This window comes from Aulonocara stuartgranti (assembly GCF_965226115.1).
Source record: "Aulonocara stuartgranti genome assembly, chromosome: 14".
NCBI classification, from domain to species: Eukaryota; Metazoa; Chordata; class Actinopteri; order Cichliformes; family Cichlidae; genus Aulonocara; species Aulonocara stuartgranti.
In genome coordinates this window covers 8,607,095-8,631,686 of record NC_138950.1, presented here as the reverse complement: position 1 = coordinate 8,631,686, position 24,592 = coordinate 8,607,095, and the positions used below count along the sequence as shown (strand labels likewise).

Sequence of the window (24,592 nt, the reverse complement as noted above, 5' to 3'; positions counted from 1 at the left end):
CCATCTACTGTTTGCCCAAGCTTCATTAAAACATTCTCAATTGAATGGTGGCTGTCAAGGAAAATGTTGTTATTTTTGGTTAAATCATAGTCAGAGAACATACACATCGCCAATACATTAAAAGCCTGAATAGAAAAAATCACACGCAATAAAACACTATCAGACATGGACTGGCCTCAACATTTTTCAGCCAGTATCTCAGCATTCTTGAAGCACTGTGGAAACATCTTGGCAGAGAGTGGAGCTAAAGGCAGCCAACATTCAAAGAAGAGCTTTGCAATGTCCTTCACGAAACCTGGAGAACTGTCTTAGTCCATTTTTACCATGCTCAGCTTTTATACTTTTATGCTTGTGTTTTGTTTTGTTTTTTTACCCTATGTCTAAATTTTATTTTGCCGTGTTTATTATATTTTATTGCTGCTACTGTTCTTGTGTTATTGTAAGGTGACCTTGAGGGTCTTAAAGGCGCCTAAAAATGAAATGTATTATTATTATTATTATTATTATTATTATTATTATTATTATTATTATTATTATTATTATTATTATTATAGAACTCTTTCTGAACACTAAAGAAATTACAAGAAAGCTTGGAGAGAGAGTTCAAACTATGTTGCAAAATAAAGATGGTCACTGAGTTTCATGATTACTGACTTATACAAAACTGATTTTGCCTTATATGCTATACTTATATATATATTATTTCTATCAGTTTTGCATGCTTTAAATTGTCATACCTAATTCCAATTTTTCTAGCATAATATAAAGAAATGAACGGTAGCTTAAAACATTTACACTCTGAGGCACCAAAATACTAGTCTGGAAAAAACATAGTCTGTGTGGGTTCCCTTTATCATTGCCTGCAATCAATAACTGCCTTTCAAACCTGCTAGTAGGGGATGAATCCCAGTAGTCCTATCTATGGGACTGAAAATAAAAACCACTGAATGGTCTGATAACATTATAGTGGTCAGTATATACAATATATAAAATGTTAGAATTGAAAGCAATGGGTAATTGTGAATAATTTGTTCTCTGTGCATGAAATGCATTACATTTCCTCTTCAAATGTTCTCATAAGACCACTACATTTTTCACAGACAGGACCTTAAAGTTCTGAGTATTAGGTATAAAAAGAATTCTTAGGATAATAATGAAAAGGTTGACTGCTCCCATCTAGACCTGTGATATTAATTCCATGTGGGACTGGCTCCCTATGTACAAGCCAGTGCCTAACAGACCCACTGCTGCTACACTTAACTCAACGGTGTATAAATTTATGCTTGATTTAGATGGATTACAGTTACTTTAGACAGTTTTTGTCAGTTTGAAAATAAGCAACAACAGAAAAAAAATTGTAATATTAGGAAAAGCCTTGTTTATGGCATTGTGTCATTGATGGCAACATCAGGTACCCATAGTTTTCTGTTTTTCAAGGTTTATGCCACGATTAAACAACCTATCAAAGTGTCCTAAACCATGACTTTCATTTATGTTAATGCTATCGTGCATGTGTGCGAGTCCGTCTGTGTAAGGGAATAAACTAGGGATTTGCTGAAGGTCTGTGTGCTTTTGGAATAATCATCTATCTAAATACATTTCACCCATTAGAGCTTATGTAAATGCTGTTTTTCTTTTGAAGTAAATCCATGGTTAATATATTTAGCACCTGAATATTACAAATAAATTTTACTATTACTCAAATTTAAAATAAAAACAACATAGAGTAAAGAAAAGTACCTATTTAAGTATTTAAATATTCTAAAAGTCTCAATTAGAAATAATAGAGACTGAATAAGTATGAATATGTTGGTTCGAGGAGTAACAAGCTTGACAATGTTCTCTGTTCTTTGGAGAGATGTGTTGTAATGCTGAAATATTAAACCAATTATTGGAGAAGACTAAGAGCTGTGCTCTTTGACTTGGTGACAGTATACTGCAAGTGGTGTTTCCATGGTTTCAGTTAATTCACAGTAATAATGCATCAACCTATTTTCCTCTTAAAGCACAGAATTTGAGAGCTATTAATATATTTCAATGGCTAAAAAATATGGATGCTACATAATGTACCTCCTGCTACGTGACACCAGAGGTCAAAATTTGCTATTTTTCATGAACAAAAAAAACCGGACACGTTCCCTCATTAAATGTCACGTAATTGCCAGGGAAATCAAAGCTCACACTGGTCTGTTTGCAGGAGGATCAGGTCAATACCATGATGTTGTGTGTAGGCACTCTGCTCTGGGAAATATTTCCCATTATCATCTTTACTGTAATGCATTGATGAAAGCAATAGCTTGAAATATAGAAAAGCAGTTTAGATACTCTGAAAACCCGGTGGACTCTATTTGTAATTTGTAGTGCGGAATAATAAATGTTTGGCTACCACTCAGCTCGAATTTATGCACTACATCACCTAAGACTGCCTACTAACATGTCATTTAGCAGGTGCCTATAATGACTTAAGTGATATAAACAGAAGAGAGAAAAATATGCAAAGCGAATATAATGATGTCATGAATATATTATGATTATGACTAACTTTTGAATAATATGCATCTATCGATCATGGTTCTAATATGCACAAAGTATAAAAAACATGTCATTTACTTGATCATAATCCCCTTTTTATTTTTCATTTCTTATTTACTTTACTTAGTTATTAGTGTTCATTTCATTATTGTTGCTATTATTAGCTTGAGTGTAGCTCAAGCAATTAATACCTGTCTTAACAATAACAACAACCTAGCATCAAGAAAAAATATGCAAAATTAAATTCTTAACATGAGTGACAGGTCTTGTTAAAAAGAAAAGAAAAGAAAGAAAAGTTTGATCATTATTGGTGTATATAGTAAATTTTGATGTAAAACTTCCATGACCCCTCAGCAAGGCACAGGAAACTGATCAAATATGTATCAACTTTACACCATGTTAACTCTGGTCTTATAGTGAAGAAGTGACAGTTTCAGTGTTGTGAATGTGAAAATCCCCACTGGAGCCTGTCAATCTGGGATAAATTTGACAAAGCCTTTGTAGAGCTAAGAATATCTTGAAATATTTCCTATTGCTGCTTCTCTGCTGCCATTGGCAAAAATGTAAGTAATTCAGGATCAGCCCAGTGCAGTGTTTGAGAACAATATCTTCTTGTTGTTGTTGGTTCTTTTTTTTGACAGAAAGCAGAAAAGTTGAGCACTGAGAATGGTTTAAAGTCAAACACAATTACAAGAATCATCTGTTACATCTGCACCGCGCACACAGTTTTTTTTTTTATAACAGCCTTGTGATAAAATGATTTGGCTTCCATTTTCTTTTTCTTATTTTGTTACATTAAAGATAGAGACACAATAATCACATTGACTTTCAGTGTGATAATTGTCAGCATATTAATTTTTATTAATTTATCAAATAAAGGGAAAAGCAACATTGTATCTCTTCAAAGCTAAAATACCTGAAAACATTTGCAAATAGTCAGTTGCTCTGCTTATCCTTAATATCAATTTTGGTTTTATGTGTTTTTTTTCCTCCATCTCTCATATTACACAAGCAAACAGACACAAACAGACTGAGAAGAATGTAGTCACTCCAACAAAAGACTCCACTTCACCCAACCTCAAAAAAAGGTTTAATGTGTTGTGGAAAGGCTTCTGTAAAAGTGCTTTTTTTTTTTTGTTGAATGCGAACATGGATGGATGCTGATGGCAATGACGGAGAAACACCAACATAAGCTATCCTGAGTCACGGAGGTAAGCTGAGCACAGAAACCCAATTTGCACCCAGTTTATCTGTGCTGAGATAGCTTATCTTTATGGAAAAAAGTATGTTAATGCAAGGTGAAGAGCACATAGAACAGACTGGGCACACTCTTAAAAAATGAATTCTCCTTGCCAGAGAACACATAGCTGTACCTCATTCGAATATCTCAATCAAAACCCATTTTGAAGCGGACCATGTTCATTTACTATTTGTCATTTTGTTCACATGCTCAAGACTCCAGAGAAGCGGAGTCAAATGCCAAAAAACCATGAAGAGATGTTATTATCCACAGAACATACCCAGATACAGACTGCCTGGTGACATCAGGCATGAATGTCAGACAGAGTTTAGTTGGGGCACTGTTGCACCTAGTTTTCATTATGTTTGGTTGAGCACAAGGTTACGAGCAATAATATAAGGTTACCTACAGTTTTGGTGTTATCTAGGTCGCTCACATGTACACACGCGACAGACACAAACAGACATAAACACAGGCGTTTGCCAAGTCGGATCACATTCAAGACACTCATTTCCCTGTCTCCGATTTATTCGCCTAGTTAAATTACCGTCATGAATCATATAAAATTACCCATACAACAATATTTGTAAATTGCCCTTAGTTTTTATGTCATAAAGGCATTGTACAAGAGCTATTCTCAAAAATCTAGATGATTTGAAATATTATTGTATTCTTGTTTTGTTTTGTTTTTATTTATTATTCATTTGCTTAAAAAATCTGTAATAAATAAGTAAATAAAGCAAGGTATGCCTTAAAATTCTCTTCATACAGTGCCTCCAAGCACACTGTAGCTATGGCTATGGAGGGTACCTTCAGATTGTAGTCTGGCAGTTCCTCGTTGAGTTATATAAAATGCTTAGAGCTCAGCATCACAGAACTGGTTGGTATACCATCACCATAGAAAGCAATTGTGTCCAGAGGGACTACTTCTATATCCAGTTACCTCCCAAAGTGAGTGCTCAATCAGGGCTAGAACTATGAAAAAGGAACATACACTGTTTCGCCTTCCAGAAAAGTAAAGATTTAAATGTTTCATCATCTCCTAAACAGTTTCACAGAGATCAATTTGTTTTTTCAAATCAACCATACATTTAAAAGAAAACCTTTTTTTATTAACGTGTCAAACTTCTGATTGGTTATGGTTTTGGTAAGGTTGCCTTGCTGTAAAATAGAAATCCTATGCTATCTTTTACACAGTGACCCTGAATTCGCAGCAAACAGGGCACTTTAACACTGACAAGCAATTTCTTTTAACCACTGGCTCAGTTTCTATATCTGACCATATAGTTTTCTCCCAGTCAAGACCACCGTTCAAAAAAAATTGCAATCAATTTTTCAAGACATCTGCCATTTGGTCAGTGTAACTGAACTGCAGCCTACACAAAACACCGTTTTCATGAACCTGCGAATGTTAACTGGGTCGCTCTTCTTTTTTTTTCAGCACAAAAGCCTCCTACAAGTATGCGTCCGATTTGAAAAGTGACTGTCGGCAGCTTTCCACCGAGAGTCCATATGGTCTCTGTATTTATGAGGTGATGAGGCTTGCTCCTGGGGTTCAGAGTGGTCATTATCTGGGAGATGCTACAGCTCCAGTAGTTAAGGTCACCCGGTCTACACCAGATATCCTCACACTCTACCAGAACTGGAGGATACTAAATGTATAATCATCTCTGACTCCATAAAAGCAGGGTCTACCCAGACTGATCATTATATGAGCTTATTGTAGGATCCATCCTGGCTTTATATCCTGCTATTTCAGCACCATCCCAAATAGCACATCTTCACTATCATTTTTTTCTAATACCTGGACATACCTGCCTATAGTAGACAGATGGGTATCAAACACTGGAAGATGTTACCTTGTATTTTTGACACCTTTGGAATCCATTTATAAATTGAGAAAAAAAATGTGCCCAATAAAATCATGCATAACACATGCCAAAACTTCAGGGATGATATTTTTGAAGCCACAGCCACGAGGGAGCTGTGACCTCAGTTAACATGTCACACTGCTGCCTTTGTAGAAATTTCTAAAATTCTCACCATTAGAGTAAGTCTGGGTACACATTTTTATGCATTTCTTTAACTGCAGCATTATGTGGAAAATATTTCTAGTGACAAGTAAGATTTTCTAGTCTGACAACAGTCTAGTATCACTTTGAAGGTGTAATTGGGAGAAAAAGCAATTTGCAATGTTCAAAGAGGTTCAAAATGACCCTACAACTATGCACACTGGGAGTTGTTAAAGTTTAGATATCACACCACAAGGTCAAATACGCTGTTGTAAATTAAAGGTCTTATGAGTAATTGATGAGAAATTATGTAGAACTGAATCAACGTATGTCCTTAAAGCCCACTTGTGTATAAATATCAGCAGGTATATTTAACAAACCCAGGCTCTCACAGAGAACATGTAATTACTTGAATTGAATGAACTGCAAAGCACACAAAATTATTTAATTAAACTAAACTAATTGCACCCTTTATTCTTCATTTCAGTGCACATTGTAAGATCAGTGTGGCGTTATGTATAGGCTGTTACACAGTAGAATTTATGATTTCAGTTGGTGTAATATTACTAAATCTAAAATACTCCAGGTCCCATACAAATGTGGCTGTTCACCCTTTTTTAAGAAGCCTAGATCAGTGATAGATAAATTTGTGGAACACTGGCTGAATCTCTGTGTTTGCCAAGCCCTCGTGCTACTGTTTGTGCCCCATAGATATAGTGAGAATTATCTCTGTTAAACCAAATGGTTTTGCAAGTTTGCAAGTGAAAAGCATGACATTCAGTGACTTACCAGATGCAATATGTGCCATGTTTTTTATATTTTGTTTAGGCCCATGCGAAACCATGTGTTGTACCACGTGATGATTTTAAATGTATATGTGGTTGTAATTCAAAAAATGCCATTCACTGCTGCAGTGAATGCTGGGTAATTACAGTAAAAAAGAAGGAATGACCCTTTTGTTGTAAATGGGTATGGAATGCAAACAGATATGCTTACCTTCAGCTCTGCTGAGCTTTTACACTCAGGAGTTTAGCACCTTGAGTTTTCAGTTTCAGTCAAACTCATACTTGACAAAATGTGACTGGTTAAAACACTTTGCCATCTGTGTAAATCTTATAGATACATACCTAAAGTAAAAAAGAGACAACTAGAATGGTAACTCTAGCGCATATCTTCCAACAAGACCAACACTCTTATGTCAGACTGCACCAGATGTTAATGGCTGCTTCATTTGCCCATCCATGATTCACCTCTCCACCAAGTTTTGTGAAATTTGGCTGTGCAGTTTTTGCATAATGTCTGTCACAAACAAATCAACAAACAGACAATGCAGAAAGCACTTTTACATCTTCAGCTCTTGCCTTGGTGAAGGAATGATTATTCTTCCGTGTCAGAGTGAACTCCTTGGTGTGAACACACCTTCTGAATGTCACCCTCACGCCGTGGTGGTGGCGGCACAAGGTGGTGACACTGTTTCTGATTCTTAAGTTCATTTTTGAACTGCTCTTCTCAATGGTGTGAAGGCTCTAATATATTCATCTGTGTCCTTTCAAATGTTAAGATCCTCAAATTTGGAAACAGATTTCCTTTTTCTTCCTTTTCCACACAAAACTACCAAAAACCAGAGTAAATCTTTGACACACCAGTATGCTGTACTACTACTCTATGTAATGGCTTAACCTGCATTTTATAATGGCAGTCACAGGAGGTGAAGGAAATAGCAGACATATACAATGACACTTCTCTCAGCCTTTTACAGTGTGCCTTCCTGCTCCACACCTTCTCTTACTTTCCCCTTCTTGCTCTAAGCTTAGCAGCTTTAAGGCCCCCCCCCAAGCAAAGCATGCTCTCTGGCTCTGAGCACTGGCATCTCTTGCATCGGTATGCAGCTCCCGTACACACTGCTGATCCCTCTTTATGAGGGCATGAGTTTCAGTGCTTTTATCCCCCACCTTCCCTTGCAAATATGCCTGCATTCAGTATCTACACTTCAGCTTTAGAGACCTGTGGGAAGCTTTTAAAGAGGAAGTCAATAAAAGGGTATAAACATGCATGAGCTTAACTTTGTGCTTTTGGTGTCTTTATTCTAAAGTTAGATTTTCTGGATAGCATCTCACTCATGCAGATTTATAAAACAAAATAATTTCCCAGTTCTTGCACTGAAGCACAGCTAGAATTTTTAGCATTACTGCTTTTGTAAGCAAAAAAAAGAAAAAAAAAAGAAAAGTGTTGTTTAGCTTTAAAAGAATTAAGAGAATTATGATAATTATGCGTTTTATTTTTTAAATCAATTGGATATGTTTACCATCAATGTTAAGATATGATTTATTGTTTGTGCGAACATTACTGGACATCATCTATACCAACAGATATATATAGTGGGCTTATAAAAGCCAGATTTAGAACAATCATATACTTATTAATTAAGTACCAAGACCTGAAAATACTTATTTATTAGATCAATTGTTTGATGCTATACCTTTTAATGTGCTAACTTTGTTTGTTCTCTCCTAATACAAACAGAAAATGCGATGTAACCAACGCATGCAGAGCTTGAAAACTGCAAATGTATGTTGCATGTTAAACTGTCTTCAGGCGGTGTTTACGGCAGGGATTAGTCTACACATAAGTACTTGCAAGTTTGCTTAATAAAATAAGAAAATAAACAGGTTAGATTGGTGCTGTTTTCCGGATGCTCTCGGGCACAAAAGCAGGCTCTTTGCTTATTTTGCATTAATAAACACACTGGGGACAAAGAATAAAATACAAAACACATGGGAAAATGGCATAAAATATTTCCTGACATGAAGACGTTTCTAATTAAAGTCCTCTTTGTGTACTCTTTACATTGGCATCTTTTTCACCTTTTCAACTTCCTGCAAGTTTTCTCATAAATACGGAGATGTAGAAATCTAAAGAGGAGTGAAGACACCAAATTTCCTTATGACATGAATCTTTCCAGGCACCGTATGATAGCCTCTTTGATGGACAGGTGACCTGCCATCCACACCCGTCTGTATTCAGCAAAACGTTCAGAAAAAAACTCAGATAGTCTACAGCTCCTGAAACCCTGAGAGGGATTCAGCAAGCTGAGAATATAAATGGTTTTCATTTTTGTCCTGACAAATTATTACGAGCCTGTCTCACAAGTCAACAGTCTGTTCTTAGCACGTTTGCCGTTTCATCTTTATTTATTTTTTCCACTGTCTTTAATTTTGTACTGTGAACAAAGCATATCAAATCATGAAGCCATAAAATGCAAAACACTACCCTGGAATGAATAACTGCATTTGCCATGATTTGCTTCTTAAAAGTATATTACTTGCGAGTTGTATTCCAGCAACCTATCAAATTTCCAAAGATAGCACAACAGAGCCTCCTTTATCTGGAGCTCAGACGTCCAGTCTGACTGCTGGGGCAGTCGACTGAGGGGCCTTTATGAGCTCAGCAACCCAGCGATGCAAAATTCTACTGGCGGTGTGCAGGTGATGGGCTTTCTGAGTTAATACATTAAAATAGTAGCATTAAATCCTCATGGTAAAGTGAGCACACTTATTCCAAATGCACTTAAACTCGCTGTATTCTTTTCTATGTAAATATGTTTGGGGCGGTCTCAACTTTACTTTGTCCAGAAAAGACATATTTTTCAAGCACTATTTGAAAACAAGGTGCTTGGTGCAAGATGAAATGATCAGAAGATTAACTGCCTTGTCAACCAAAATAAATTAAAGCTGCTACTTAATAATTAATAGTTTCAGCAATTTTAAAGGAAAAAAGAAAAACATGCAGGAGGTATGCACCACTGTAAACCAATATCCTTCTATATGGTGCTGATTAGGCATATCAAGCAATCATACATGTTTTTTACCTATAGACAATTACTTAGTTAATCAAAAAATAATTAACACAAGTAGAAAACAATTTGTATCAAAACCTATTAAAACAGATGTACATTTTCCACACAACATCATCAGTTTTGATGATGAATGAAGTGATATCTAAACTCATTACAACAAAAGACCTAATATTTTCATAAACGCCAACATTTGCCACTTCATTGTGCATTCTCTAAAGCTTGTCAACAGCTGCCTACGCACCGAGAACTCATCTTACTTCATTCAGATCAAAACTTTGTACTTGGAAAGAAAAGCTCGTGTGCACTAAACTTGCATATCAATAGTCATAGCTGCATAAAATGCGCACAGAGCCCAACAAAGGCTCCACAGCTTGTTGTCCGCCATTGTTTGCACACTCCAAAACGACCCTGACATAACTCAAAACAAGCATGGTCACTCCTGGTCAGGCTGCCAGGTGTTTGGTTGCAGTGCCATACCTCAGGCAGTCAATCATTCTCTTTGGAAGCCTCCCAAACGTTCACAGCAGAAGCAGAGAGGGACATTTATCACAGCAAACACATAATTATGTGCACAATATTTTATGGTCAACACTCAGCATTAAACACTATCAGAACCACAACTGCTTTTGAAAGGATGTCTACTATGTTGTCAAAGGACAACAGAATGAAAGTTGACATAGCTTCTAGGTAGGAAAAACGGATTATATAGCTGGTTGGTCATATGGCGGTCATCTCTGAACAAAAAAAATATTAACTTTGTTCATAGAGACTGCAGCAAAAGGAGAAAGGGGAGATCATCACACAGGGTAAATGAGATTCACAGGCTCATCCATAGTCGGGCACAAAGCCCACTTCAACAGAGATGAGGGCCAAGAGAGATTGATAAAGGTCAACACCGCAAACTGGCATAAAATGAAGTATAGGCTTCATTTCAGGCACAATACTAAAATGTAGGGACTGTATAAACCTCTTGCAGAACACACGTCTACCACCTTCTCAGCAGCACAGCAGAAACTCATTCATCAAAGAAATCAACACTATTTTATTATATTTTCCAAAGATTTTATTCAAGTCTGTGAATTATTTTTTTAGAATATTTTTCGACCATTCCCTTTTCTCTGAAAATTGAATGTGTAGCTCACCATTAAATAGTTAGAGAGCCTTGAACTACTTAGAACAATATTAAATAAATGTCCACTAGGCTCAATTCTGCTGTTTGTTAAGGATGTTTAAACCTTTAAAGGTAAATGCATTACAACTGAATCCCAGAAACAGTGAAAACACTGCAACATTAAGACATTTGATTTTTGTTTTGAGTGTTTATTCAGTTCTGTTTACACCACAATCTCATTTTTTCTATTATGTGCTTGATAGCTACAGTGAATTGCAGGGTCAGCATCATCACCTGCACAGTAAACGTCTAGTTATTTTATATACAATACTCAATGTGGCTGCAAATGATGATATAATATCCTCTCCCGACTGTGAAGTCTCACAGTATAAAACCTGAGATTTGTGACATAACACTTCAAATGCTCCATAGGTCCCAGCTTTAGCGGGAAGTGGGAAATGTTTTGACTCATCTGTCTGAAATCATAGGAATATATGTAAATTCTGTTTTATATCGGATACCCCTTTAAGATGTGTGAACACGGGCACCTCTTCAGGAAGGCAGCGACTGATGTAAGCACTGCTTTTACCTATTTTCAGTGTGACCAACTGTGGCATTAGACTTATCATGAGTATCTTGGAACTGGCTCCTTGGGAAGTAGAAAAATCTCTTAACCTTTTTCGTTTAAATACAGGTCAAAATAATCTTTAATAGTGTAATTGCCCTTTCAGTCTATCAGCTTCATTGCTGAGCTTATACCCACTCAGAGGGGGCATGGTGTGTAAAAGTGCTATGACAAAGAGCTTGGCAAAGAGAGACTGACAGCACGCAGAATATAGTTGAGGCAGTGAGCTGCTAATCTTAAAGCCCCTTCCCCACTTGTCTGAGCACATTTGCCTCTGGCTTGAGGCTTATCCCTACAGATGTATATCTGTCAACAGAAAGCAAGCAGGGCAGCAGTGGCTCTTTTGGAGCACATTTGTCCCCTTTACTGGATTACCATTTGCAGTGGCATAAAGCACAGCATCAGAGCCAGCACTTGGCAGCTGGGAGACAATCTGCAGGGATAAGCTAACCCTCAGTAGTGGTGAACGGGTATCCGTGAATGTAAACCACCTTCCTCTGCCATACCTCGCCTTCAGCTCAGCCAGCTTATTCCTGCTGACTGATTATTCCAACCCACAGGAGATGCTCCCATGCATACGCTCACAGGTTCCCTGTGTGTGACATTTAGGGCTTTACTTTTGCCTGGGTGGGGAGGATCATGAAGGACTCCAGTCACCCCAGCCATAAACTGTTCAGACTGCTTCCATCAGGAAGGAGGTTCTGCAGCATCCGGTCCCGTACCAGCAGACTGAGAGACAGCTTTTTCCATCAGGCCATCAGACTGCTGAACACGTCATAGACACCTCAGCTTCACTACTGGAACTTCAACATTATGCACTCCACACTGTATATAAATACCACTTGTTTTGCACATATTCAACTCTGTACATTTTATATATTTTATTATTATTATTATTATTATTATTATTATTTTTACTATTTAATTTGTAAAAATGTGTATACACACACACACACACACACACACACACACACGTAGGAAAATATTTAGTATACACATCCAGAAATGCATACACTATTATATATTGTACATATATTTATTAGTTTCAGGTTGGCCATTCTTGTATTTTGCTCGTTTGTGTTGTTGTGTTTGCACATCTCTGTTGCTTGTGGGGCTCGCACACAAGAATTTCACTCGCATGTGCTGTGCCAGTGTGCCTGCACATGTGACGTGACAATAAAAGTGATTTGATTTGATTTGATTTGATATGTATTTTTTTAAGAGATTTTAAATACACTTCAGTGCATGCTGGAACAAAACTCCATGCTCAGAAAAAGAAAAAAGGGGAAAAAAAGAAATGAGAAGTGGTGCACCGACTGCCATCCTATATTACACTCAAAATGATAAATCAGCAGGCAGGAGAGTTATTGATATCTATGTTGTAGCAGTGAAAGCTGCTGTTGGAATCAAACATTCTAACGGAAGAAATAACCACACTCCTCACAGCATCCTATAATAGGACACAATATCGTTTCCCCAGACAACTGCAGGGCTATACACGAAAGCAAAAAGCAGAGCCTTTGACGCTTGATTGAATCATATCCTCCGAAATTCATTTGCTTAGAATTTTGCTTTATACTTTGGGAACTGTTTGCATTATTTTTATCTTAGTGCAAGCAAAATTGTTAGAGGTGGGAGTCTTGCGCACTGACCAACAATAGTAAATGAACTGAATTTTTGTTATTTTGCTTGTGTTTGAAATTTTTCATATTGGTGGGTGCAAATGAAAACATATGAAGCCTGTCAAATGATTAATGTTATATAATTTTTGCATAATTATTAAGACAAATAAATTATATTTTCATAAAATCTAGTGAAACAAAATTGGAAAAAAAAAATTACTAAAGTTGAGAAACTAAATTAATAAATGTTGTTTCAGGCATGTTTATGGGGGTGGGAGTGGGGGTACTATAGGTAATGGGCAGTCTTTGTGATCAAGTCTAGTGTTGTACAGATGAAACAATAAGACTGTATGTATATAAACAATCAACAGAACCACCATGATACATATAACAGCCAGTGGCCAGTGAAGCCTGTCCTCTAAGCCTCAAACCAAACATTTTAGTCATCAGCATTATCATGAGCCTTCAGTATTCCAGTGCACTTTCAATCCAACTGTAGGCACAGCCTAAAGCATACCCTAATTTATCTTCTATTTACTCAAATTGGTCATATCATAATTTACAAAATGACTGGCATGCTTTAGTAAATAAGGCTTGCAATAACAGATGAGACCATAAGAGTATTTTCCTTCTTTTAGCAACCAGAGGAGTCACCTCCTGCATCAGGGTGGCAACCTGTCACAAGATTTTCAGAAATATTGACCTCTGACCCTTAACCTTGAGGTTAAGGTCACTGAGATTTTTAGTAGATACACCTATGGTATCAAATTAAAACTCCTACATTGCTTCGTTCATGCTTGGATGTCCATGTCGCCCGCCCGATCAGCCTTTTTACGGCCAAGGGGTAAAGAATTAAACCCTCATCCCATAAAGAATTACAAATCCCAACCAAGTGACCTATAACCTTTTCAAATTCAATCCTTTGCATAATTTCAATGTTGTAATCATTTTGAAGGAGGGGGGGTTGTGTTGTGTGTTGTATGGTTTCTGCAGTTTTGCGCTCACTAAGCAAGCTGACATTTGCAGGTTTAAAAATTTCTATAGTAACAACGACCTCCAACAATGTCAGTGTCAATGTTTCAGTTTAGAACTGTGGATAGAGTACTTATATTCCACAAAGTTGTGAATAAAACAGTATTTTCATACAGACTTGTGGTTTCTATAGGAGCACATACCATCAGCGTCAAAGCTCATAGTAAGTCTACTTTGGATGGTTACATGGCTATGGCTCATAATGGAAATCCATATGGAGAATGTGAATTGGATTTTTACCTCCAGAAGCTCACTATATTGCTCACAAATAAGAAACCTTTAACACAGCTCTTAACTCTCCACTTTCTCTTCACCAATGGGTAAAGAAGCTATCAAAGACTTTACAAGGAACTTTTGCATTTTTAATGACTAGCCTCAATTCCCTCACTAATCAGGGAAAAGATTTTTCCTGTGCATTATGAAGGAATTATTCATCCTCAATCACCTTGTCTCTTTTTATCTGTAGTTTTGATAACTGTCATTTTGATAGCGGATAAAATGCATAAATTTCATTTATTTTCTGCTTTGCCCTCATTAAGCCCCCAACCCAATTTTCATCTCCCATCACACAGACACACACAATGGTCAAACACATACCAACGTCACCTGGAGGGGTGTACTTGCCCAAATGTCTTACAAGATAAGAAATGATGAAAGACTCGGTGCTCAAACAAAAGAAAAGTTCCCTTGGTGGTATGGGAGCTTTTTGGGCTCTGTATGAAAGAAAGTGATGAAACACTTGAGAAGAGGGAATGTCAGACCGAACCAGAGAAGCTGTGGCCAACAAGGAAATGTGAAGATCATAAGACCTACAGTACATCTATGACACAATCAGCCCAAGGTCTGCAAAGTGGCTAAGCATGGCGACGCCACATGGCTAATTAGCATTAGCCTGCCGTCTTACCTGCCTCTGACGAGTCTGTCTTTATTTGCTGGCTTTGGGAAATATACAGTGATACACCATTATCGCTACGTAGGTTAACACCAGTGCAGATACAGTATGGGAACAACATCATCATTGTCACACCCAAAGCAGGAGAACAAGGCAGGCCCTCTAATAAAGGGTGCGCCATACACTCTTTATATCTATCTGCCATAGAAGCATTTGAAACATTTGGGCAGTACAGCAGTTTATGGGCTGCAGCCATAAATAAGCCCAGCAATGAATTTAGGCAAATTCTAATAGTGTAGTTGTTCCTAGAAGGATGAGTCTGCATGAAATAACTCTCAGCATTACAGAGCATGAACAGAGCTGCTGAGGCTGAAGTCGTCTACAGAATCACTGCAGTGTGTGATGCGGAGCACTGCAATTTAACTGTCGATTAGACTGTGATCACACAGAAAATGCTGCACCTTATTGCTTACACTGAGGAGGTTATGTTTTCAGTCCCATTTGTTTATTTGTCTGTTACAGGCTATGATATCGCAAAAACTGTTCAGTGAAATTTGTTAAATGGGTAAGCAATGAATGAGTGTAGCATCAGTTTTCTATGCACGCCAGATTTCTGTGTACAAGTATATCAGGATTTCATTTAAGAATTAGCAAAACCAGATAGGAAATTCTGTAAATATCTGCCACAAACTACTGCTACAAACCAATTTTAAAAAATCCTGGCACATGTATCTTGTAATTGTCCACCTGTGTGTATTTTGCATGAAATCATTTTTCAATGCATTTTGGTTTTTAAAATCTGGCTATTTAAATAACAAATTTGGGTGACTGTGCAGCCCAGAATGTACCCTGTCTTTTCTAGCTGTGTTGATTTCATTTGTTTCTCGACTTCTTACATTTCCACTAAGACAGAACTTTAGGTTTTAGCGTCCTGGGGCACAGGCCTGGGCATTGGATGCATCTAAGTCTAACCTAAGTCTCATAACATCAATATTTAAGAAGCCCTTGAAGTGGGCACTGTCAGAGCTCTTGGGCAAGATGAGAAAACTCTCTGTGCCCTGTTCTCTGCCTATTCATTACCCCAAATCTGATGCAAAGTGGGCTGTGAAAAGCATACTTTTTTTGCGGCTCTCTGAAATTACCAAGTAGTGAAATTAGAATATAACAAAACTACTTTGTCTCCTCTGTCCTCTAAAAAAAAACGAGTCCATTAATTCAGTCCTGTCTCCTAAAAGTCAGGTTCTCATTCATGAAAACAAAATTCTTAATTTCATTTTGGGGAGATATATTTTCCCAGAAAGCCACCGAAAGTATGTCTGTCTCCTGAAAAGGTAAGAGTACACTGAGTCTACAAACTAAGTATTCAATCAAATTGTTTCTACTATCTAAAAGTAAGCGCTTCCACAATAGAGGAATGTAAACTTTAAAAGAGAGGGAAAAGTCAGCATTTGGGAGATTGGTCAGCAGGGGATACAAATACAGCCAAGTTTTTGACAAGGAGACTGAAAAATGAGACTTGAATCTTGGACCATTTTTCAAAGTTTCACTTTCTTGCTGTGAAGTTAAGTATACACAAAGAAACATTTTGGTTAGAGTTAGCCACATAACATTTTGGTTTGGGTAAAAACAAACCCTTTTATAACTTTCACCACATGAGAAAAGCTCCATTTTTGGAACAGGTAGCCATGCTATCATTTTTAAAGGTGAGACACCGGCGCATTTTACATGCACTTGTTCACATCGCCACTAGAGGCTAGGCAACTTTAAAAACTTACTATAGGTTGTAAAAATGGATTCCATATCTATGTAATTGTTTTCTGTGGGAGTGGTTTTCAATATTAAGAAGCTGCTTCCTTATTCACAAGGGGTCGCCACAGCAGATGGATGCACATTTGATTTGGCAGATTTTTACACCAGATGCCTTTCCTGACGTAAGGGCATCCAGGGATTTGTGTATACGCCTGGTCTCAAACCAAGGAATTTTCACGTTGGATGAATGTGCTAACTACAACATTTTAGAGTGTTTGTCAGTACTGCATGGTTAAAAAAAAATCTACAAAATCCAGACTGAGAGTAGAAGGTGGATACCTTTGTTTATGACAGAAGTGTACCTGATTAATTGCTGGAAAATTTCAAAGGGATATATGTGCCATTTCAGAAAAAAATAATCTGTGAAATTGCATCTAACCCTTAAACTGCAAATGTATTTTGGAGGAAAGAGAGAGTTCAATGATTAGTCAATTGGTGTCCACTGTGTAAACAAACCACCATTAACCTGCAACACAAACATTTTTTAATACTCATAAATTGAGCATCAGCACAGGCTTACACTAACTACAAGGAGTTTTCCATGTATCCCAATAATTACAATTCACATCGTTCTTTTCCAAAGCATACCATAGGTTTTTAGACCAAGTACTTTTTTCTACCAATGAACCCTTTTTTATTTATTTCAATATAGCTTTGAAAATCTTCTTCAAAAATATTTAATATGCTTCAGAAAGTACATCTGGGACACAGAGTTTTAAATCCACTTATGTGTTCTTGTAAGGCTCTGTAAGCAAGGACTATTTGATAAACTCTTCCATTTGGATGTTTGCAGAGTCTTTTTCACCTCCTTTAAAAACATGACTGATAGTTATATTTACAGGTAAATACATTTCCTACAACACAGCTTATAAAAGCAATGCTTTCAATGTCAATGCTCAGACTGAATGCACTATTAAAGCTACGTTTTCCCAGTGGTTGGTGTTGCAATACCAGGCAGCATTTAAAACAAAAATCAAGTTTTGTGTGTCAGCAAATTAATTTTCAAACTACACTGACTTGAACTGATGAAAAGGGTTGCAGAGACAATGGAAAGTCAGCTAAAAAGGCATGCTTTTTTAAAAAGAACACTTTAAATAAGCAGTTATGTAACATTACACAGTTTATAGTTAATGGACTCCAAAGCATGCTAAATCACGCATGGTCATTTAACTCGAATTCATATTCCTCTTCAGTGGGGTCACATTTAAGGCAACATGGCGGGAAGTGGAAGTGGCTGTCTGTATGATTAGATCACAGCTGTACACACCTCATAATGGAATTTCAATTTCCACAGCTCAGTGAGATCAGGTAAAAGTGTTGGACAAAATCCTGCTGAAGGAAAGGACAGCAAGAATAGCACAAGGCAACGTGCATCGGGGCAAAGTAAATAAGTATTTTTGCAATTTAAAGATACATTTCAAGTCAAACTTACACGATTTTTCACCATTAGGCTGTCCAGTAAAGCGATCCAACTACGTAGTTTATTGAACACATAACAGTCATGAGAGAAAAAGGCTATTTAACAGTAACGTGATCTGATACTGGAAAAACTGATTCATTTGAGAACTGATTTTTAATTCAATGATGTGATGTGCAAGTAAGCCTGACACATATATTATTGTTTAAAGGTGCTCTAATGATCTGATGGTCTGTGGTGGTAGTGGCATCATTCATGGAGTTGCTCAATAAAGGAAGTCAGCCTCAGACTTATGGAAATTAAACCACAGGCCGAGTTAATGTGATGAGGATGATCATAGGTCATTCTCGTTGTTATTATCAGCACAGTGTACTGAATCAGCACTGACAATGTCATCAATGTCATGTGGGACAACACGTTATTAAACTGGGGAAGACGGGGATATAACTGCTTAGATATGGTAGTTTCTCATATGAAGCCCCTTGACAGCACCCCCCCACCACCGCCACCCCTTCCGGTAGGCGTTATGCGCACTGGTCGCCTATAGGGCGGTGGCTGCGCAAGCATGTCCAAGAGCGGGACAGTCTGTGGGGAGTTGGGGACTCGTCATGAGGCGACGACGATCCCTGGCTGCAGAGAAGCGTCATGCATGCAACCTTACCTGCGTCCCCAGCCGCCCAACTCTAAATGAGTAACTACATGGCTTGTGCCTCCTAAAGAATCCCTCCTAAAACACACACACACAAGCACACACGCAAGGCACAGTTCTCGCTACATTTAACAGAGCTACATTTAACGAACGCTTAACGGAAATGTAGTCTTTGCCACATCGAAGACTTGTTATCACCTTTGTGAATTCAGTCATTTAAAGTCATGTGTGGAATGATTCAAAATGCCCAAACAAACGCGATGGCGTGACTTCATCGTGATCCGCTCAATGACACCGGACTCACAGGGAAAAAGACACACGCCACCGGTTACTGTAACATTCTTCTTTCTTTTTTCTCTTTTTTGGGCTTGCTCTGTCAGTTTCAGCGGGCATAGCCTAAACGGATGAACCAAGCAACCATGCGCGACAATAATCGACTCATCCGCAGCACGGTGTTTTATCTGTCACTTAATCCCGGAGGGAGTGCAATATATAAGTTGTCGCCGATGCAAAAACTTGTGCAGCCGCATTCTGCTTCTCATTGCGCCGCACAATTCAACTTCCAGGCATTCCAGCACACTCGGCTCTGACAGTGAACAACGACAGCTCGTCCTGCGCCTAAAACTGCTGCGCAAACACATCGTTTTATGGGAAAATCAACTCTCCCCTCACCGAATACTTGCACTCACGTGTGACATGATCACATATGATCTTTACACTTCACGCACCCACCACCTCCCCGCACACCACGCCCGTCTACACAGCAACATCCAGTGCTCACCTTTAAAGACGCTTGCACAGAGGCTGTAAAGGATGAACATCAAGTACTGCTTGACAATCATATTCTTCTCTTTTCCTTCGCAATTCTACGTCAACACTCCACTCGCGTTTGACTCTTTTTATTCTGTCTTTATCTCTTCTCTCGTCAAGGTGGACTTATCCAGGTGAACGGCGCAGTTTCTGACTGACCGGAGTTACATTGATGAACTCTTGCCTTTTTCTGAGGAGTCCCTGTGTATTTTTCGCAGATCAGGGGGCAGTGATCACTGTAGTGAAGCAGGACGGCAGAGATGCTCGTCGGCAAAGTGCAGATCCTGCCTCCCTTTATTGCCTTTCTCTTTGACTCGCTGCAGAGAGCAAGAGTCCCGCCCACGCTTTTTGACTAATGAAGACGCTTCACCAATGGAGAACACCTAGAAATAGTTCTGATCTCCGGTACACTGTCGAAACAATTACGCCGTAGAGCGCAGTTACTTTGATACATCAGTTTCTAGAAGGGACATCGGTAGTCATGTGACAAGTTTTTTGTTTTTTGTTTTGTTAATCTCATCATTTTCTAAACACCAAAGCAGAACAATAGGCCTCTGCAGGAATATGATTATAGTTTATTCATATGGGGAAAAATATAAGGATCCAGTCCTGGCCATCACATCACCGAGCCTCCAATGCTCTAAAGTGGAGGATCCTTGCTCTCTGTTTAGTGTCAGTAGACTGAACTAAAAAAGTGCAAAAACGACCACGCCAGAGATTTAATGCATGAAAATATGCCCACAGCTAGCAGAGCTAATTTAACAATTTTAGACAGTTCTAAACAGCTACCCTAGAGCCATAAAAGCTTTATGAGCAGCCAAACAAGCTCTGTTGTCAATACCAGAGGACTCGAAATAACTGCCACTGCGACACATATTATCACTTGAAAAAAGTTTTACAGCTTAAAGAGCACCGTGTGGTAACAACAGAAACACGTGCCCATGTTGTGTGAAGATGCATTTGCTTTCGCAGAGGTTGTGACCTGGTGTCTGGGTGCATGTCGGGAGTCAGGGCGCAGGCACGAGGGAGGTTAATGGGCACCCGGACATCCCTCTTCCTTCAAAGGTTCCCTACGAGAGGTGCAGAGAAATGAGTGTGACCATCCCTAAAGACAGAGGTGTGAGGAAACGGCAGCTCCAGCCAGGGATCGTTTTCTAAGCCGACGGCGAGGATTTTACACATGGTTTAACATGCTGCTGGGCGAATTTGGTTCAATTTTGCACAGTGCTCTTCTACGCCACTCCCACTTCAAATCAAATTGCTGACCTGGCTGTACCACCTGAGAAAGATGTGGCATAGCCCCCAATTTTAAACCAATTGCTTTTCCTTTTGCAGTATGAATCACTGGAAATAATACAGGAAGCTCCACGTTCATTCTCTAATCAGTCATTTGGATCACTCATTTTCATTGCAAACCAGAAGTTAAATAGTGTTTTCCAGCTTTTTGTGGTTATTGTAAGTTTTCATTCTGAATAGCTAAAATGGAGGGGGGGCGGTTCTTTGTGCTCTCATTTTGTTTTGTATGCTGATGCCTTTAGCCTTTTAACTTAGAGCCATTCACATCTCTAATCCCTGGGGAATCACTGATGCCTTTCTGACCTGTAAACCTTGAAGGACTGAGTGCTCTTGTGTGACATACATTCTCTGTACAACTCACTTATAATTCAAAGCAGACCTATACAATTACCATGAGGATGGTGGTAAAGAATCAATCCCGTGAGTCCTGAAGGTCAGTTCCTCGTCATTTCATTAGATCCTTGAGAGTAGAATTCTACTCATGCACCTTTTCAACGGCAAGGATTTATTGACCATGTGAGTTCAGCAGAAAAGCACACGGTGCTGACACAGATCTGTAATGCAGAGGAGCATGTTCCCCTTTGTATTTATCTCCCGGGCATTATATTGCATAGCATTCTTTGATTTGTACCATTTAAAATGCCCCGTTGTGTTTGTACCGTCAGATTTAACAAGGTCACCAGCGTACACTTGAGAATTCCAAGTACCTGTTAAGACACAACACACTTTTCCCCCCTTTTGTGTTGTTTAATGTTCAAGACTGCAAAGTCCACAAGAGATATTAAAACCAGGGAGAAGAAAGTTTAGGCCAAGATGAATTACAGTGTTTGCATGAACCTGCCACTGATAACAGTGATCTCACTGACTGAAAAGCAACCAATCCAGATGCAGTATACACAATCAATTTCAGTGAGGATATGAATGACAGAAGTCATAAAGCTTGAATGCTTTATCTAAATGATGAAGTACTGAATCCAGGATTAGGGCAGAGACCATGTAAGTGCTTTTGTCACTAGAAAAAAAATATAACTGCAGAACAGAATCCTGATAAATATTTAAAATTCATGCTGAAGTTTTGGATATCAAATTTCATAATCCAGTGCAGCAGACACATACATATTTTTACCCTATCAATGCACCTCAGGGAAATAACAGCTGTTCTCTCTGGCTCGAACTTAAAAAATGGCCCACAATGAAAGCTTTATGTTCTTTTGTGCCTTTTTCTTATTCCTGTAAGAACATTTGCTATTAATGGCTGGTGAGAAGGCAATTCCATCTGTTTATTAGCTTATTGATAGGACACTGGGAATAGTTACATCTAACAATGTGCTTTCTGCACCAGGCAAACTACATGCAAGTCAGCACTGTATGAAATCTTTAGTATGTGCAGCAAAATTAGAGCTACACATTCAAACATCCTGTCTGGGAACGTATATTATATTACAAATTTTATTCCAATTACCTTCTTCCAGTAAATGGAAGAAGAAAATATTTGTGTAATCAATTATTTGATTTTCTTCTTATACTCTCTCCTCTTTCAGGTGTTCTCATTAGGGATCCCCATGGATGCCTACATCTCACCCTATCCCTTGCATGCTCCCCTTGTCAAACCAACCCTCTGCATGTCTTCCTTCACGACACTCATGAATCATCCTTGTGTGCTTCTTTTGCTTTTACTCGTATCCAAATCAATTACAGTATGTCATCAAATTGATATACTTTTTTGTTATCTTACATGGCAGTTGGACTTGTGTTTCATATAGAGATGACTTTAGAGTAACTTTAGACCTTGAATGGTGATTACTCATTGGTGGCTGCAAGTGAAAAAAAAAAACATGATTAAAATTCCTATGTAACTGAGACTGAAGTCATAGGAACTAAATACTGTACTGTGGTGCAGTTAAACAGTTCATAAATCTCAGAATTCATGCTTTACTAAGGTAAAGCTTTCTTGTGGGCTGCTGGTCTTTGTCTGCTTTCCATATGATTCACTCTCTCTAAGCATTGCAAAGAAAACCTTAAAGAAGGTTAAGTCATTTTGTAAACAAGTTATCCAGCAGAGGGTTTCATCATCAGGGCTTTTTTAGAGAATATCCCACTCGGTTTTTTCATCACTGAACATAGGTTAAGACTGCTGTGCAACTCAACATTGCAGTGATTGCTGCACTCTTGCATTTGATTAATGATTTCTTTACAATCCTGGACAGATGTACGTGTTAATTGAGAATGTTACAGAATTTCACGGCCATGGCAAGCAATACACATCCGGATAACATATAGAAATAACTGGTTAATTTTTTTCCCTTTGGTGCTCATGGATAGAAATCAAAAATAGCATAGAAAGTCTGAATGTGGCAAGGATAGGTTTTGGATTTGATTGCATTACAAGGAATTGATTTTAAGATGTTGCACAGCTGTGGTTCCAAATATCAAATTAGCACTAATTTTAATTTGTAGTTTGAGCGCAACACCACTGAGTTGTGTAATAAAATTTTCACTTGGAATTAGAGTCATCCAAGTATACTCAGGTATAGTCCACAGGTGGTCGAGATCAGAACCCAAAACCCATGCACACGATAAGGCATCTTGAACAATGATTGATGTTGTTTTTTTTGTTTTTTTAAATCCCTTTCTCTGTGTTCTATCTAAGCAAGTTAGAGAGCTGTAACAGGCCCTGGGATAACCATGTTCCCCATTCAAACTATTAAACCTGTACAAGTACACTGTTGAAATAAAACCCGACAAAGCACGAGGCAAAACCTTGAGCAGTATTTCATGTATAATGAGAGTTGAAGTTTTTTCATAGGTTAAACAAGAGTAATAAGATTTACATGTTATTCCCTGAAAGCCCCGTTATTTAACATGCCCTCAGATTTCAAGTAGTCTGATATATTACAGTTTTGGCTGTGAAAGTGTTTGTGATTCAGTGAAATATTTCATCACCATTTAATCTGAAGGAGGATACAGAGAACAGCACCACAACGCAAAGCCATATTCCTCACAGAGTAGAAAGTTAGACTGCCTCATTAATTCCAAATGAAAAGATAAATAAACATTGTAAAACAAAAGACCACCGCCTTGTTTTCTGATGAAACTTCTACTGATGGAAGAGTCATCTTTAGGCAAGGAGAGTAGCTTGGTAATTACAGTATGATTACTGCACAGGTCCGGAGCGCAGAGCTATAATAACCGAATCAATACTTTCCTTTCGTTTTAACTTTACAAACCAAGGATCTTTTCAAGGGCACACATTGCCCTGTGGGACCAATGCTGAGCCACATTTAAGCAGACGCTCCCCTCTCCGTCTCTTCGTCCATGCCGATACAAACAAAACCTGGTGCCCTATGCAGAGTAAAGTGCTTTATTTCAGGGCTCACGTCCACGATAGCCCACGGCAGCTGGTGTTCTCACAGACCACTGCATGGAAAATGGGCTGATTTCAGGATTTAGCTGCCCGGGGTGATTTCCTCACTTGCTTCTTATTGGGTCCAGAATTACTTTGTTATGGACTTGCGAAAGATTAAAACTGAGGTTTTGAGCTCCCTTCTCTGTTTTCTTAACACGCAGCTCAGTGTTGCTATTGTTTACCTTTATTATCCTTCACTGACAGAAGCAACGCCATTAGTATACAGCTGTTTGATTTTTGCATTTGAAGATTCAAGCTCAGGTACATCTGTTGTTATCATAGT

At 38.3% G+C, this 24,592-nt stretch overlaps 1 protein-coding gene across 3 annotated transcripts in view; it reads right to left on the bottom strand.

Moving 5' to 3' along the window:
• Positions 1-19,916, bottom strand: part of LOC309687506 (cell adhesion molecule 2-like) — a 156,814-nt gene extending 136,898 nt beyond the window's left edge. The window contains exon 1 of one of the 3 annotated variants that reach the window (XM_082502527.1): positions 19,579-19,916. In XM_082502527.1, coding sequence (XP_082358653.1) covers positions 19,579-19,639 — 61 coding nt within the window. In that variant the 5' untranslated portion in view covers positions 19,640-19,916. The remainder of the gene's footprint in view (positions 1-19,578) is intronic. The other 2 variants (XM_082502528.1, XM_082502529.1) reach the window with 2 other exon arrangements.
• Between the last annotated feature and the right edge of the window lie 4,676 nt (positions 19,917-24,592).